The 18,732-nt window shown below is 39.2% G+C and overlaps 1 protein-coding gene across 1 annotated transcript in view; it reads right to left on the reverse strand.

The window, feature by feature from the left end:
* TGFBR3 (transforming growth factor beta receptor 3) overlaps positions 1 to 18,454 on the reverse strand; it is a gene marked incomplete at both ends in the record, with an annotated part of 94,541 nt that extends 76,087 nt beyond the window's left edge. The window contains one exon of the mRNA XM_079535507.1: positions 18,394 to 18,454. Coding sequence (XP_079391633.1) covers positions 18,394 to 18,454 — 61 coding nt within the window. The remainder of the gene's footprint in view (positions 1 to 18,393) is intronic.
* Between the last annotated feature and the right edge of the window lie 278 nt (positions 18,455 to 18,732).

Here is an 18,732-nt window from a genome sequence, read left to right on the forward strand (position 1 = left end):
TAAATCATTTCAATGGAGAATACAATTAACCACAGTTTAGCACATGCCTTGATTACTAAACGGGATTCATGCAAAGGATTGCAAAGGTTTATGATGTCAGTGTGATAGCTTTGGAGAATATATATTTTGAATAAAAATACAGTGGAAATGAGAGCAGTCAAACTTAAGTCATTTGATGTTGTTCCACTTTTAAAAAACACACAGGAGACTTCTGGTTTTGAGCATGAAAGCTTTTCCTGAAGCGATGTTGTGCACTTTCTTCACCATTACTAAGCTCACCCTTACAATGGCAGGACACTGTAGTCATGAGCCAAGGCTGCTACTGCTTCCCTCCCCAGCCTTCCTGCAAGCCCACTGTTAGCATCTCAGACAGACAGTGAGGCTGGGGCTGCCGCCTCCGTCCAGGGGTAACTACACCACCTTTCAGCATGTCCCTCTCCTCTTCATTTCCTGCTTTAAGCTCCTGAAAGTAGCTTGAAACTACACTGCGAACATCATTGTAGATGTAGCAGTAATAGATCAGATGTGGGAGAAGACTGAAGTTTTAGTCTTCTAGTAAGTGAATATTTTGTAACTTCAGTCACTCAGATATTTTGGATCCCATGGCACAGCCCTTCTGATACCATAAAATTACTTACTCTTGTAGGAGTAACCTAACACACTGTATTCAGACAATAATTTTTTGAGGAGACTGAAGGCACTGTCAGAGCTCTCCTTCTCATCAGCCTCTAGTCAAAGCTAATTCTACCTGCAGCTTTCAGGGAGGCGGGAAGGGGGTGGGTGCTATTAAAAATAAGCTAAAAATGAGGATCAGACCATTATAATCACTGTTCTGATTACACAGAACGCAAGTTAACTCTGTTTGGTTCACACATTTTAATAATTACCACACTATTGTTACAGCAGTTTTTAATATGACAAAATGCATGATTTTGAGATGACAGATTTTTAAAACTACTGCACGTCTCTGTATCAGCACATCACCTGTATCTCAATGTCTGCACACCTTCTGCCTGACTGCCTGTAGGCTCATGCTAAAGTGAGTCAGCCTGCAGCACACAGAGGCAGTCAGTCAGAGCCAGCATACGCAGGCCAGAAAGTCTCAATCATCAGCACAGAATTAGAATGACAGAAGTCACATCCATTTCCACTCTTCATTTTTACAGTGCAAGATTATTTGATACAGTTTGCTTGGTATAATATCTAAATGCATGGGTTTTTTTCTGATATTCTTCTGCTGCCTCTATAAAACTGTCAATATTCAGATAATTAAATAAATAGTTCTGCTCTTAAAGCCAACTGTTTTTGGATCACAGCTAAGTAAAGTAGAAACTGTCTTTGTTTTTTCCTTCCAGAACAGGAAAAAGCTGAACCTTGTCCTCTAATAAGGCTGATTCAACAGGATGAGTGGAATACAAGCACAGAGGTCAAGTGGCCTTAGAAATCCCTCCTCTGATCCTCCACACGAAGGGGTTGGCAGAAGCCACAGCAGTAATACCTGAACATTAACAAGCTCAGTGTTTGCACCACACTCTGACAACAGGCTCTGTGTAAAATGTGATGTTACATATTAAACACAGTTCCCAACCTAATACTCAAATGTGAAAAACAACCAACCCTCCTCTAGTCCACACAAGCCATTTCACCAGAATTCAGCATTGCCATAATTACCATAAAACAAGATGCTCTGAACCAAAAATTCCAGGTCAATCTATAACACCGCAAAAAGCTTTTTTTTTTTTTCAGAATGGTTTCTTTCAGCGATTCAGGGATCTGAAACTTTCGAAATGTTTCATCCCGGCAAAACAAATGCAGGTTTTCTAAATACATAACTATCATTTGAAGAGCAGCTTCACATGTAAGACAAACAGTATGTACTAGCTTGACATAGTGGCCATATTTTCCCCTTTTATAATCTGTTAGCATTACTACCATTCATTTATAAGGCAAAAGAAATTTAGCAGTTCAAAGATTGAGTTTGTCCTTAGGCAAATTACTCAGTGGCTTTTAAATGAAATCTCAAACTAACTCTACTTACCTAACACAGCATGTTCTCTTTGAATGCTTTATGTTAAAAACACCACATAAGAGTTAATCACATCTTACTAAAAAAAACAAAACAAAACAAAAACACACACACACACACATAACAAAAGGAAACAAAACTTAAAAAAAAAAAAAACAAAAAAACCCACACACATCCAAAAAACAGGCATCATGGAAGAGAAACTGAAGATGGGAGTATGTAACCATACAATCCCCAGCCAGAGTTCTGCAATAGTTTGCAAGTCACAGACCCTGCCTGGTCTTCTACTCCTTTGAACATTGCAGTGCAGCCACAAAGTACAAAACCCCAACAAATGGGAAGCAACAGACTCATTGACTCTACTGAAATCAAAATCTCAGTATGATTTAAGGAAAATCTGAACTGGGAAGTTATTCCTTAACATTTACCAAGAGAAGGACAAAGAGGCTCGCCATTCCTCTTCCACCAAGCTTCTCCCTTCTTTTCTTTCCACTCAAATCCTCTATCTACTTCCTTGTGCTACTACAATAAAATTTGATAAAAGCAAATTTATTGGCTCATATCATCAGCTACACCCTGCTACATAATCAAGAGCACCTTTAGAAATCTTTGCTTTCTACTTTTTTCATGATAACCTCTTTGGGGCAAGTATCACTTGGACCTCAGCAAAAAGATAGGCATTCTGCCTCTTGATCTGCGAGCATCCAAGCACAGCTATTCCTATCTACATAAACATCATGTATCACCAGGTCATCACAACAGAAGCCCATGCTGCAGGAAGACAAGTGTGATGCGTTTTAACAGACAAGTGTTATCTCGTTCAACCAGAGACTACAGTGCTTCCAACCAAAGTATAAGCCAACAGTATGAACATCATATGAAACCAATTATAGGATTTAAAGAATAAAAGTGATTATATGCACACACAAAAAAAAAAAAAAAAAATGCTTAGAAAGCATCCTGAAGCTTTACTGTAGTACTCAACTCAAGAAACTTCTGTTTTAAGGATTTAATACCTTACTACTGAGTTTCAGGCCTCTTGTTAGGCCTAGTCCAGTAGAACCCAGAAAGCTACGAGCAGTATTACCATATTAAAAACTATTTTTTCTTACATCAAGTTATCTGTGACGTTAATTGCATCATACACTTTTTTAAAATTAAACACTAATTAAGATTGTGTGAAAATTTCAAATTTTCTTTCCCTGTTCTGAACTGTGGGGTTTTGTTTTCCTTGGGGGTTTTGTTTTTCTTTTTGTTTTTCTTTTTCATTTTTTTTTTTTTCCTTTTTTAAATGAGAAGTCCTTTTTTGGGGTAGTACACACTATCAAAATCAAGTTGAACAAACAGCTGAAGGTCAGTACCCAGTTGTGCTCATTATCTTATTATATAGCCTAACTGCTGTAATGTGTTTGCTTCCGGGATGTGATAATTAGCTTTGTGCTCCTTTGTTTTTCCACAAAAACGTGGAGATACCGGAATCTTTTAAGGAAACAGTGAATCATTTTGGAAGGCTGTGTGCAGTAAGAGTTGAAGTTACAACCCTTCCTAGATCTTAGAATTTAATGGCCTCAACTTCACAAAGGAAATCTGCTCTCTTGGATCCTGCTTTTAGGAAAACAGCTCCAAGAGAACTATACCAATAAACTGGAATTTTCTGCTGAGGAACATCTCAACATACACAATCAGAAAATGAAAATTCATTCTAAATAAGCCACAAAATCCACAGAAAGACCACATGTTTTCCTTTCCACAGAGGATTAAAATAATGGCAATATACCTGCAGTTTAATCAAGTTAGGGCCAGTAAGTATGTGTACTGTAACCTAGCCAAGTGCTGAAATCATTACCTTAAACCCAGCATATACGCTGAACACTTTAGCAGCACATACTGCCTTCAACTCCCATTGAAATCTGTAGGTCCTTGTGGGGATGCTGGGGTTTTTATTATCTCACAGGGTCAAACTTTTAGTCCTTAATCAGGCAAGAACCCAGATGAGGTCTATGGGAGATTTGCCAGAGAAAAGATTAAATGGAGAGTGAGAAAGGATGACTCTAAACAGCTTGGGAGCAGACCTTTATACAAAACAGAGAGCACACATATTGTACAACTGATTCATAGGGAGTGATCTGGCTCACGCAGATTGCAGCCACATGCAAAAGGTTTGGCTGTATATATCCTACATTTGCGTCTCTCATTCGTTGATGAGAAAAAGCAACATCACTGGATGAGCATGGTTTTCATCATCTAAAACGTAAATTTTGATGGGGTGAGTGAACTTTCCCAGTGCTGAGATTTTCAAAAACCATGAAAATAATCATAAAAAAGTTCAACTGTAAAACAAAACACTGATCGGCCTGCCTGATCTTCTCTGCCCTTCACTAGGAATTAAATAAATCCTACAGCAAAACAAAGTCGTTCTCAATGAGCAGGAAATTTTCTTCAATTGAGAAATCTCTCACAAGAGAGTCAGATATCTCAAACAAATCTCTAATGTCTCTTTCTTTTTCCCTTGTGGTAAAGTTCTGTTTAAAGAGTTTTGTACCAAATGCCCCCGCTCAAGTGTCTTCTACCCAGGAAAAAGTCAAGTCTTGCTTTTAGAGCCTCTTTCTTTCCTTCCAAAATACAAAAAGATTTTATTTCATTCTCATAATTCCTTCCTTTATTAAGCACGTGTCCACTGCTCTGTGCTCTGTAGAGTTCTGACAAGGACATTTAGAGAAACACAGAGATGTGGTTCTGCAAGAGTTAATGGCATTCACATTTTGTTAATGCACCAACCATCTGCTTGTTAACTGTAACCAAAAAGAGCATGCACATCGCAGTTCACTGTTAAATGCATTTGCGAAACTATTAATAAGTTGAAAATAATTCGAGTCCAAGACACGAGTACAGTAAATACTGCCAGGCCAGCATCAGATACAAAAGGAGAACTGAGCCCGCCTCTGAATGAAATCACAATGGCTCTTCACCTCACCAACTCTTACTGGCTTTTACTTTGTTTGTCTTTGAAAAAAGAAATTGAAGAAAGGATGCCCAACATTAAAAGCCTGTACAGGGCACGTGTTGGAATGTCACTGCTGCCTGAAAAAAGAATCTCAGAACCTCAGAGCAGGCTCAAGTTTCAGTAACAGTTACAGAATTGTGTCAAACATCAGTAGAGGTTGGAAAGGACCTCTGGAGATCACTTAGTCCAACCCCCTGCTAAAGCAGGTTCCCTTCCTCTGACCCCATGAATGCTACAATCCAACTCACTCTAAGGTAAGAGTTCAACATGCCTCACTTCATGCCTCACCTTCATTGCCTTAAGAAGTCCCAGAGCTCCCTCGGCACTGCCAGTGGCGGGGGGGCACAGAGGGGATCCCAGGCATGGTGGGGGTTGTGAACTCAGTCATCTTCTCCAGCAGGAATACCTCCAGATGCTTCCAGAACAACCAAACAAGACAAAAACACAGGTAGACTACATTTTGTCACACTGGCCACAGGATAACAGTGAGCTCTAAAGGAGAAACTTTCTTGCCACATTAATTCCCTGGAACTAGATACCTCAGTGAGTCTTTTCCATTTCAACAAGGCATACAACAGACCTACATATGGTGCGAGTAAAGAAAAATCTTACAGTGAAACTTTCAAAGTGACTTGGCATCATGACACTAACTCATGTTTTCAAGTACAATCAGTAAAGTACAGCATTATTTGGAAAACAGTCACTATCCTGGAGCTTACTAGATGTAAAATAACTTTGCAGTGGAGTCAGCAGGCTGTGGGGCCTCACGCATGCTTTGTATGCTTTGAAACAGTCCCCAAGAAAGGTTATTAAACAAGATGACTAATATATCTTCCCGTCAGACAAGACACACTTAAAAACTGTCACCGAGTCAGTGCGTGGTAGTGGCAGTTTCTACCATGAAATTTGAAATTTGTTTTGCTGGAATTGGTCAGAGTCTGAAGGTGATCCTTGCTATGCATCTCATGTACCCAGATTATTATTTTTAAATTATTACAATTACTTTTGTAGAAGAAAGTAGCATTTAAATGACCCATTTAAATGGATCCATAAGCAGTATTAGTTTTTATTTTGACGAACAAACAAGAGCTCATGACCATCTGTCTAACCTGACAGAAGTTGGAAATCATATAAAAGGTAATTTAATACAAAGAAAAGCAAATAAATGATCCTACACAGGATCTGGTAAAGTTACTGTAAGTCTTCTCATACGGTTCAGTTTCAAAAGGAAAAGCATGCAAATGTCAATGCTATTGGTGGTACAATGGTACATTTCCTTTCCATAATACATCAAATTTCACTGTTGAAAACTATATTACGATGGCAAATCCTTCTTGCAGACATAGTTACATTGGTCATTGAATTTTTAAAAAGCATCTGTCATTTCTACTTGTACTTTTAGGGTAAATGGTGTAGCTATGCCAGCTACATTCTTTTTTGCCACATGCTTCATTTTTGGCAGGGAATGCTTTACTTAAGAGTTGATGACTAACTGCCACCAGGTGAACCACAGATCAACAGATACTCAAAAGACTTTGACAAAACTTTGATACCACACTTCTGTAAGAGGAAATTCAGTTTTGATCTAGAACAAACATAGGCTGCTAAAGAAAAGGGAGGCCCCAGGGAGGCCCCCCCTGCTCTGGCCACCCACTGTCAAGGGTGCTCCTGTGTTTGCACTGGCAATCATGATGGTGCAGGGAAAACAAACAACGCTTCTGGGGCTTCAAAAGCTCTCACACGAGCAATGGGAGCCAGGCTGAAACTTGTCCTTCCTATCAGAGGTCCAGTGGTAAAACTTATATCCACTTCCATGAAGTTAAGACCCATTATTTTATGAAAATTTTGTAAGATTCATAGTGATTTTCTGCTCATACAGTCCACAGGCAATCCTAACATTATATCACTGGAAGAGAAATTACTTGGTCAAGTGTAAGCTTGACTGCATAACTGCTTGGAAAAAAATATATATCCCTGCAAATCAACTGAGGAGTGGTATCAACATTTTCTAATGGGACACCAATGACTTCAAATACAAACAACCAAAGAAATAATCATCACAGTATGTGATTTCAGTAAGGTCAACACAGACCAAACTCGTAGTAAGAGTTAAACAAGGCAGTCCAGTTCCATAGCCCCAGTGCTCTCAGCCCTACTACCAGCCTCGTAAGATTGGCTGGAAAAGAACAAAGCTCTTCTCGTGCACAAATTACCTTTTTGGATAATAAGGCTACAGCAACAAAACAAACTCAGAAATAAAGCATGGACTTGTATTCTCATTTACCAGTAATTTTACTGCATTTAGTTCCAAAAGTAATGCCTCCTATTTGTACCCACGGAAACTACAACAAATACAAAGAGCATAATAACAATATTTGATAGAGCAAATTCTCAGCTACAAAACACTTTCCCAACACAGCCACTACCACTAGTTATGCATCGTCACCAGCAATTAACAAATGTCTGCAGGCTGCACTCATAAACAGGCTCATTCAGCAAGCAGCAATGAATGTCAGTGGGTGCCATATTTTATGGAGGGAGGAATCCAGTGACACATCTTTACTCCATCTACACTTCTATGTCAGATACCAATTTGACAAAGTGCCCCTCTGTCACACGGCAACAAAATGTAATGAAATATCGGTGGGAAGGTTGAACCACTACTCACCAATGTTCATCTCTGGCCCTGGGAGCTAACACCATAAAATGGTAGGCACTACTTTCAGAGCAGCCCTTGTACAGTCAGTAACAGTTTAGTTAACCACCTAAAACAGTTGACTGCAGTTTTCATGCACCCTTAAATGCAAAGAGAGACCACACATAATCCACAAACACATAACTAAACTGTTGTTTAAGAAGCCTGTACCAGTTGCTGTATGTATGTATTAGGGGCTTTACAAAGGCATCAAATACTAATTAGTGTTGGGATCACACTAAATAAGAAAACAGATGTCTTAGATACAGACAGATACAGTCAGGTATTAGACACAAGAGGAAGAACATACTCCAGGGAAGAGAGAAACAAAGCATAGCACCCATTGCAGTCATAGAGTCCCATTGAAAGGAAGTAATTACGCGCGTCTCCTCACTTGCACAACAGCCCTTGCACTTGCAGCCCTTGCAGGTTTCTACTAAATCTCTAATTCTTCTAGTGATGTACAGCACAGAAAGTGTAACTAGAAGTCGATAAGGAGAAAAATCCAGCAGACCTATGCACTGCAAATAGAGGAAGAATATCAAAGGACTTCTGACTAGGACAGCTGTGTTCATACTGCCTCAGGAAACAAACTCTAGAATTAAGAAGAAAGATGACCTGTGCTACACTGCTCTAAATTTTATGCCATTTATGCATATAACATTATCCTAGAGTCATAATGTCATATGACCATATTTGTAGCAGAAACTTACTGCCTGGTTTAGAGCAAGATTAAAGGGCAGAAGATATAGCAACTGTGCAGGCAACTATGATGTGAAAGCAATCTTTCCTGTCACAGTAGCTCATAGACCATAAGGGAGTAATCTGAATCCCCAGAGAAGTATTCCAGCAAGGAACCCCACCAATGAGCACAGGCATGTCAACGTAACAGGCTGGCATAGAAGAATAATAAAAGATGAAAAACAATTGCACCCCTTCTAGTGGATTGGAATGTCTCCAATTTCAAAAAATAATTGAAAGCAATTGGAACATGGAGAGAAGGTAGGTACCAGAACTGTACCTACGCTGAGTGACTGAGTTAATTCAGTCAACTACATCAAAACAAAGTGTTTTATCTATTGCACTGACAAATCCAGTCCGCTAGGCCAAAAAGCATTGATTCATTGTTCAAAAAAATGTTCCCTTATGAACCCAGATTTCATTCTACCTTTTCACTGAGCAATCTCATCAAATCATAGACATACATAAGCACTTGACCTAAAACAGACATCTTAGGTGCATTATTATTTCCCTAGAGAGAAGGAAACTACATTCTAGGACTCCTTGAGGCCAGGAAAAAAAAAAAAAAAAAAAAAAAAAAGATTTCTTAGCCGTCTCTTTATCTGAAATCTCAAACAGCTTTTGGCTGAATACTTTTATATAGTTATTCTATGGTGTTGAAACAAACAGAAAAATTAGCTGTTCAGAAGTTTTTTCCCTGCATATAGGAAGATTTTAATAACACCATTAAGCAGCTCAATGCTCAGAACAGTTTCATTAGAATTCTTTTCTCCTGAAACATACTAATAAAATTAAAGTTCAGCCTGGTAGTCATAGTGCTGACTTACAAGCTTCTTGCTGCAAATGTAGCTTTAATATGCTGTAAATGTAATGAAGACCAAAATGTCAGTAACTTTCATTTTTAGAACGATTTTACTTGAAATCCATCATCCCAGACTGCCTTAAATGTCAATTTATTTAAAAAAAAAAAAAAAAAAAAGCCTCTAGAAAATTTACCAGCAACAGAATAGGGTATTTTTCTGAACAGTTTTTTTTTTTCCTGCTACTGATATGAAACATTCCTTAGTCTGAGTAATTCAGTAATATGGTTGAGTTTTTTGTTGTTTGCTATTTCAGTTGTGTTTTTGCCTGTTACAGAAAGTATTACTAAAGTCATCTAGCTAGCCTTCTAACAAGAGTCACTTGTGAAGCATTTACTCAGGTATTATCGCTCAGGCAATTGTAATCTTCTCTTAAAAAAAAAAAATTCTTCAGAGAGTCCTTCTCGTGATGCATATTTTAGCTCTCTTACTTCCACCCATGATGATACATGTTATCAGAAAGATCAAATATTAGCACTGAGGGAAGGAAAAGTACTACTTCAATAAGAAAAACAGCTACTACTAGCCTAGTTCCAGAAAGCAGCCGAGACAAGTAATACCCACAGTAATCTCTAAAGAGCTTTCTTGCCTTTTTTATCAAACACTTGTTACTTTTTCAGCTTAAAGGTGAAAATATCCCATAGAAAAATAATTGCAGCTTTGAATTCTTAGTATTATGAAAGGAAATTTTGCTACTGATCTAGCATTCCAAAGCAGGAAGTGTGGAAAACTAGCAACCTCTTAAAGAATATGTAACTAACAAATCACCTCCAAAGAGGTAGAGTGCCTTAACACAAGAAACTGAAGCCACATATTGAATTTCTAACACGTAACTCAAACTACACATGGATGTCCCACCTGCTGTTGCAATCTTTCCTCTAATGATGCAAGACTCATATTTCACCTGAAAACCTTTTTCCCTTCAGCAAAGTAAGAGTGGTCTCACATTTCCCCCATCCTCTTGATTTAAGTGTGACTTGTTCTCCTTCCCATAAAAATGATTGATTGTCTTTTTAAATAAGAGTTGGAATGGCAGAAGAAGAAGAAAGAAAAAAGCAGCAGCTCAATCAGTTAAGACACTCCTCAGAATATTATAACTAATTTATGGCTTGCCAAAACTTCAACCAGCCTGCTCCTTATCTGAGATCAGAGAGAACTTCTGCAGTTCAGCATCCATTAGTCTAAACACAAGCAAGAAAGGCAAAAATTTTGACATAACTTTAAATAAAGGCTTTGTGATTTTCATGCTCCAAAAAAGGGCATGGGGAGGTTTTGAAGAATTAATAAGATAACTGCAGTTGGGACCAATGTGATCCAAGCACTTGAAAGCTATGATGTTAGTCCTTTAAACAGTCCTGCATGGAAGAAGACAGGACAGAACACATCTGTTTTAAGTACCAAGAGACTAAGACCAGGAGATGAAATAACTCATGGCAAGATCACAGAGAAAGTCACTAATCCAAATATAAGCCTTTCATCTTCAGTCAAGAGCCAGGGCTTGTGGATGACTCCTATGCCTTCAATCCACCTGTGGCCACCAGAACTAGGGGCTGCACAAAAAACGTAATAAGCCAGCAGCCCATCAAACTCAGACCCTGCCCATGGCCAAGGACAGCCTGCAGCCAGAGGGAATTGCACTGACCGCCTACAGTACACACCCCGCCCTCTCTCAAGGGTCCTGCAGACACAGGGATTTGCATTTAGTCACCACGAAGGAGGAACACGTGTACACCAAATCACACAGGGCAGCTGCATGTTGGCTACATGAAAAGCACACGTCAGCCCTAGGGCAGAAGTCTCCACCTCAGCCCTCAGCCAGGGCCTGGGCAGGCACTGCCCTGAGCCATTCCAGGTAGGGCCGCTAACCAAGGCACCAAGCAGCCCAAAAAGTGCCGGTACATCTCTGCTGGCTGGTCATGTTCCAAGAGCTTCACCACAGAAGCCTGGAGTGAGCCATAAAGCATCCACACCATGATGTCTTTTGCTATCTATCCTATGAGAAACTGCATCAAGCCTCACTCATTTGAGCTCTGAGGGCAAGCAGGCAGCCTGCACATCAAAAGTACCTGACATCGTACAGCAGGGCCACAACAAGGGCATGGAAAGGCAGCTGAGACTGCAGGGTATTGTAGCAGAGAAGTAGATAAAGAGATCCTACCAAAACTCACTGCAAGGCACATGCATCTTCTCACATACAGCCTCAGTCACATCTGCCTGCTGCCCAGAAGCCAGATATTCAGTGAGCAGTTGTCTGCACTGTGCTGCTTTAATCACAGCTTCTTTGGAGACAGTAAAGCTGTTTCAAAATCATGTCAGTGTAACTAAAAGCAAAGCAGAGCTCCTGTAATTAACTTCAAACTTTTGGGGGAGCTGGACGCAACATCTCAGCTTGTGCAAGTCAAGATGCTAGCAGGCATGAAGAAGTGAAGATAAGCACAAAAATCAATTATTCACCTGCTTGTGGCAGCACATGTTAAACAAAAATTAATAAACAGTAATAATAAATGCACAGGGAGAAAAAGAGGGGAACAGAACAACAAACAAGGAGTGTTTCAGAGTAAAGTAAAACTTGCTGAAAACGTAAACAGCAACAAACCTCAAAGATGTTTCCACAGCTTACTGCTGAATGGCTCTGTGTGCTCCTCTATGCGCTATTTCCAATAATGAAGGAATAAATATATTCTCAGGTTCCATCTCTGACAGTTAAAATCCCTTTTTTATTAAATGCCTATTAGTGAGTCCCACAGTGTTGCAGTTGCCAAATAAGGGAACAATAGCTCCATCTTTTACAAAGTACACTTGAAAACATAAAGAAAAGCACACTGTGCTTAAAACAGTTACACTTCACAAAATTATTAAAAACCCTTGCTTTTGTCACCTGGGGTCAAAATTTATCCTTGGTGAAATTCCATTGACAGAGAACAAGCTTACACAAAAGAGGAATCCAACCCAATGCCTCCAGGTAATGAAACACTGCACAGCCTTTGTGCTGATTTTTTTTTTTCTACTCCAAATTCATCTCTCCTCTGACTTATAGCCTGAGGAATTTCAGTTCCTTTTATTATCATTAGCACCAGAGAATAAATGTATTTCTCTTCTGTGAAAAGGACCATACCTGGTCCTTACATTCTCTTCATACAATAGGAAACCAGCATAGAAACAACTGTGTTGACACATGCAAATATATTTAAGTGGAAAAGCTTATCAAAGAAAATGTGTTCTAGAAACTCAAATTTTCCATGTGAAAGCAACAACTGTGTTTCTAACAGCATATCCTCCCTTTCTTGTTGAGACATCTAGGATCACACTGGGGAATGCTGGGTTTGGAGGCACTACAGTCCTTGAAGCCTGATTTTTCCTGTCTTGTGTCAACAGATAGAAGTCTGTTGTTTGATGTTTGTACATGCCCTGCTTAGTCCAAATTACAGAAGTTATGTTATTCCACAGCAAAAGAAAAAACCAAGCACAAAAAAAAGTGAAGGTAAGCAGATTCAAGAGAACTCTGGGGTGAATAATGTTAAGACCAGCTGAGGTCTTTTGAGGGGAGAAGAATTTTAAAACAGATATGAAAGAAAATAAAAATGTTTTAAGGATAAATACAAACTAGTTAGAAGGTAAGGAATGAGGTATGTTCCAGAGTACCTATTACTTCATCAAAGATATGACGGGATCAGGGAACTTCTGTATCTCTCTTTGGTATTCATGTTTTTAGTTAACTAATAAGCCCTTTTCACTTTATCATCGAGATTAAGGGGTTGTGTTATTTTTAAGACAAATGGCAAATGGAGAAGCTAAAACAGCATTAACAAGGGCCTATAATAGAGGAAAGGATATTTAAAGCTCTACAAGCAAAATCCTAAATCCCAATTCCCTTCAGAAAACAGAAGAACTATTTTTAGCGTAGTATTTATAAAATTATTATGTGATGCTTGTAACTTCTTAAAGACTAGTTTCTGTTAAATAAGACATAATAAATCTGCTTGGAAAGACAAGGATTAATGTCATTCAACATACCACACCTTAAAATTTTCTGTATAACTGTTTTTCATCAGTTGAATGCTATCCCCCAGAGATGCTCAGTAATGCTACCATTTGCCTGCATCCATACAATTCAAGTACTGCACTAAGGGCTTCATATTTCTTAGAATTCCTTTGACATCATCCAGAGTCAGTTTTAACCAAAGAATGAGACTTTCAAATTCACTTATAAATGTTCTGCTTCAGCAGAGCACTTAGACATACGCTCAGTTGTTTTGCTGAATCGGGACCTACCACCCCTCCATGTGGGTGCAGTGTTCAGAAATTCAACTGTTTATAGCTTCAGAGTCTTGCTGATAAAGGAAAAATGCAGCCTGCTGAGTTTCAGCAGTTCTGAGGCTGCAATACAACTCTCTTCTGAAATATATAGCCTTTCTTTGTACCCAGGCACTTCAAGTTTTCCAGAAATTTGTGTTTTTCTGAAGATAAAAATACTATTTAAGCCTAAGCCACAGAGAAATGACACCAGATCTGATTCACTTGAGAGACAGACCGATTACATTAAGAAACTAATGTACACAGGAGTAGATCACCAAACAGCAGAGCTGTCAGTGGTTCCTAATTAGCATTTCTCAGAACTGAGCGATGAGCCCTTCTTAAAGGAGCACAGCTGCTCCCTTCCAGCCCTGCTGGTGCACAGCATGGCAGTGGCACCAGCACAGCACAAGCCAGGTGGCACACAAACCACCTGCTGCTCCTTCAGCTCCTCTGTGAGCATGCATGCCTTTAAACACTCTTGAGTCCAACTTCCCTAGCAGACTCGCTCATCCAGATGCTTGAGAGGCAGAAATCACTGGGCGGTGTTTCAAGGTAGAGTTTGGTTATAGCAATAATGAACTAAAGGAAGAGAAAGATAGAGAGTAAAATCCTTATGCATTTGATGTCAAAACTAGTCTGCGCTTTGCTCTAATTCTAGTAATTTGAGATTAAACCTCTGTTCTCATCCTCCAACCACAGTTTAAACAAAAAACCCCACACCTCTGACAACAAATATTTTTAGGGAAAATAAAGCCAGTACATTACATCTGGGAAATATGCAACAAACATTGTCCAAAAGGGAAGGAAATTTGTGTGACTCCTATTTTGTTTCAATCACGTCCTTCACCTTAGAGTGGAAGGACTTTCTATTGCACTTTGAAGACTCCTATATTGCTTTCACAGCTCAAGGTTGAGGGAAATTCCTCTTAAAGTAAACAAAGAAAAGATGCCGTGACAGGGCCTGTTTCTTCCTACTGTTATGCTTGCTAATAGGACACCCATCATCACCATACCTAGGGGCACTCCAGACTCAGGAGCTCAGCATACAAGCAAATCGCATGTTGAAATTTTCGACAACGAAGCACATGCTCTGAACACAAGGTTGCTCATAAGAACAAATACGGAGACAGAAAAAAAAAAAAAAGTGAGGGCAACAATATAGTAGAAAAGGAGGGAATGGGGCTGTTGAAAGAAAATCACAAAGGCAGATGTAACAAAAGAAGGAAAATTTATAAGTTTATATAATAGAGGATGGATAAATTGCTCAACATATATCCACTTATAATTCAACTACTACAGTCTCCACTGGCCTGACCACAACAGCATCGCAATGAGACACATCTACAAGGTAAGCAAGGGAACACAAAATATTAGGTGGGTCAGAGGAATGAGAACACAGCCACATGGGCAACTTTTAGTCATATCAGACACCATGGTTGCACTGCTTTGACCATAGCAGGGACAATTTGTACTACCCAAAGATGTACCTCACCCACGGTCTGCATCACTCTTCTGTTTCATTGTAAACAGCTAGGCAACAAGATGGAAAAAAGAAAAGAGATCCAAATTTTAAAAAATGCTTCCCACTCTCTCAGTAAAACCTGCATCGTTGAACATCAGGCCCTCAGGCTCTAGGATAGGTACACATTTCAATTTCTCTAAGGCTTTTTATCAAGACATCATGCACCCAACAGCACAAATTTGCTATTAAGTAAATGCTTCAGTCTTTGATCTAAGCTACATTAGGACCACATATTTTTACCCTCGAGACTACAAAGCCAGACTTGCTTATGAAGTTACGCATGGCTGCAGCATGTGCAGTTCTTACAGTCTACGTGAAGTTCCTACTGCAGGTTGCCTGATCTTTGTTCAAGCACACTTCAAAACTCTGACTCCTTCAGACAAGCAGATAGCTTGCCAGCAATTCTCTTCCATTCAGAAGAAAAATCGCAGAGAAATCCAGGTTTTCCTTGCAGTATTTTTCTATACAACTGAAGCAGCAGAAATATGAGAGGACAAGAAATCAGTGCACAGGGTGGAAGCAGAACAGATCCATGTAAGCAGTTAGATACATACATCTCAGAAATAAGAGGAAATAGAGAAAAAACATTATTTGAATATTTATATAAAACCATTTCCAAAGCAAAAATCAGTGAAGTGTATTCCTTAGTTGATTAGCATGAAGAATAGCAGCCTTTAAGCTCAGGTTTGCATATGCGTCTTTGTGCATCATGACATCTAACTCAGTTTTTGTTGTTGCTGTTGTTTTTTAATGTATACATTTAACACACAACTACTTGAAAAAGCAAAATGAAAAGCAACGGAGATTCTGCCTAGAAGATTCACTGTATCTGAAAAGATAACAAAGCTGAAAATATAAGAAAACGAGAAACAAGATCTTCAATATCAGTGGGAGGCTAACAAAATAAAGGTTTGCTCTCCAGTATCAGCCTCGCTACTTAAGAAACAAAGAGGAGGCTGGAAAAAGGCTCAATATATAAAAATCAACACCCCAGGGAGGTGGCATGCTGCCCCCTGCCTCCCCCAGGCCTCACCACAGGCATGCAGGGATTTTATTTATACTTCTCAGTTTTATTTATATTTCTTAGTTTTATTTGTAGTATGGGAAGTACTAGTTTGTTAATTATTCAGGCTTGATAAGGGAGAGTTCTGTGCTCTGGTGTTTAACAGCCAAGACTGTGGTACCCTGGCCACCACATTGACAATAGCTCAGTCACTTGCCACTGCTTTTTCCACACTGAAAACACACTGCTTGCTCCCATCCCTGTTTCACTTACAACCATAAACTCTCTCATTTACTTCTGTGACTGTAAAGTTTAATTGTTTACATTAACAGGACTTCATGACTACTACCAGAAAAACATTGCAAAAGCTCTCTTTAAATAACCTTCACAGAGGTGTCCTTCCTCAGTTGTAACAGTATTTGCTTCATCTCAATCTCTACCCCTCCTTCAGCACAATCTATCAGTTCCTTACTGCTTGTATATTACTGTAATCATGGTACATTTTAAATGAACTCATCTTTCTCATTAAGAATTTACTGCAAAATGAAAAAGAACAAAACCAAAACCCACTGAGCAGGCACAGCCAGAAACCGTGACAGTAGGACTCCCTTCTATCTTCTCCCGAACCAACTGACCCCACTACTCCTTCCTTGTCTTCTCTTATTCCCACGCAGATAGCGGGAAGGATCTCCAGAAGTGAACCAACTTGGAAGCTAGCCCTGCTCAGGGCAGGGGGCTGGACTGTGCTTGCAGAGATCCTTTACAACCAGGAGCATTCCATGAACATTTCATGAATAAGCATTTAATCAGATCCATGGCAATTTTGATTTTGAAATAGCTGTCAGTGGAATAAAACACAGAACTTGGAAGTAAAACCAAAAAGAAACAGAAGAGATGGCAAAAGAGAGAGATGCTAAGGTACACTGGATAACTTTCTCACAGTAGCACTGTATTTGATAGCACCTTTAAAGTAGTGTTTTTAATTAAAGCTGGCATCAAGCAATCTCAACAATAAAATGTAACCGTGGTTGCTATGAACTAGAATGTAGTTTTTATTTTCTACACTAGTACTTTCCCTTAAAGTAGATTTTTCATGAATTGACAATGACTCTGAGTCACATAAAGTAATCCCTCCTGAGCCAAGATCAGCCATACCCTCAGCTCAGGCCACAGACACTCTGACACACCCTGCATTGCTAAAAGTTCATCTGTAATGAAGCTATTGCAAAATGTTAACATCTTGTACTATTAAATAATCGAAGTTACTAATGCTGGATGGATGCCTTCAGGAGGTCAGCCCCAGAGAAAGTCCCACAAGGTTTGAGGGCTTGAAACAACATAAATTTCCATGCTGATGGTGAAAGGAAGCCAAATTGTAACATATTTAATTGCTCAGCCACATCTCTTCCAAAGCTGGTCATCTTTTCCACAATGAGGACATCTCAGATTTAAGAAAGCCTTCTGTCCACTGTCCACTTTTCCCACTACCTCATTTTGACTGACTATATATTCACTTGGCTGCTTCTCCAGCGAACCATGCTGTAATCAAACTGGACACATAAGAGGCTTCCCCTTGTAACCACAGGAAGAACTTTGACAAACAAACATACTCAGAAGAATCACTTCAGCACTTGAAGAAACTTGAATATAATCTTGGTACTTGAAGTCTATGGATCTTTCTCATTTATTTGTCACAAGTTATTGCAACATAGAGTTATAAAAACCCCTGCTGAAGACAAGATGCGCAGCAGGCACAATCCCCATAAATGGCAATGCATCTTCCTAGCCCATGAGACCTGCAATAACACCAACTTTTAATAAAAAAGACTTCATTGTCACCATTGACAGTTAATTTTGAAACAGACCAGACAACTGTCAGAAATGACATAGGTGAAGCTTGTCCCTAGGAGAAGATAGATACTTTCAGTGCTCTATTACAATATCCTTCAGGCTTACTGGTCTGGAATTTTTGTCTAATTCCTTTCTATAAACTAAACAGTCACAGTGTAATTATCGATTGGAGACCTTGAAGGAAGCACTACACTGGTATGTATGTTACTACTGCAGTTCTTGAATGGTTTTAATTGGGAAGATAGCTGCATGAAAACTCTTATAGAAACAGCATTTCACACACCGTCACACTAGCTGGCCTATGTATCTCCAGTGTGAAGCCCTAATTTTGATCACTAATTCCAGGTATATACAATAAGTTACACTGAATGAATGATTTACATAACACCACCTACCTGCATCTGCAAAACACAAAATCATCAAAGCAAACACTGGAGTCACACAACTTGAAGACATTGTTGCAAACATCATCTTCTTAAATCAGCTCTTTCCGTAGCTCTTCATGTAGATTTACTTTCTTTGAAAATTGTGGTGTGCTTTGAAATCAGATTTTCCAGACTTCTAATCGCCTACAGTAAGAAGTAAAAAAAAAGAACAACACAATATAAATACAACTTACAGAAATGTTACTAGCTATTGAAAATTCTCTCTCTTGTAACAAAAGAAATAGAACTCCCTTCCTCAAGAGAGTATTGGAGAAGTGCAGTTCATATTGCCAGACAGTCTGGGCAGTG

Source organism: Tetrao urogallus (assembly GCF_951394365.1).
Source record: "Tetrao urogallus genome assembly, chromosome: 5".
In the NCBI taxonomy this organism is placed as follows: domain Eukaryota; kingdom Metazoa; phylum Chordata; class Aves; order Galliformes; family Phasianidae; genus Tetrao; species Tetrao urogallus.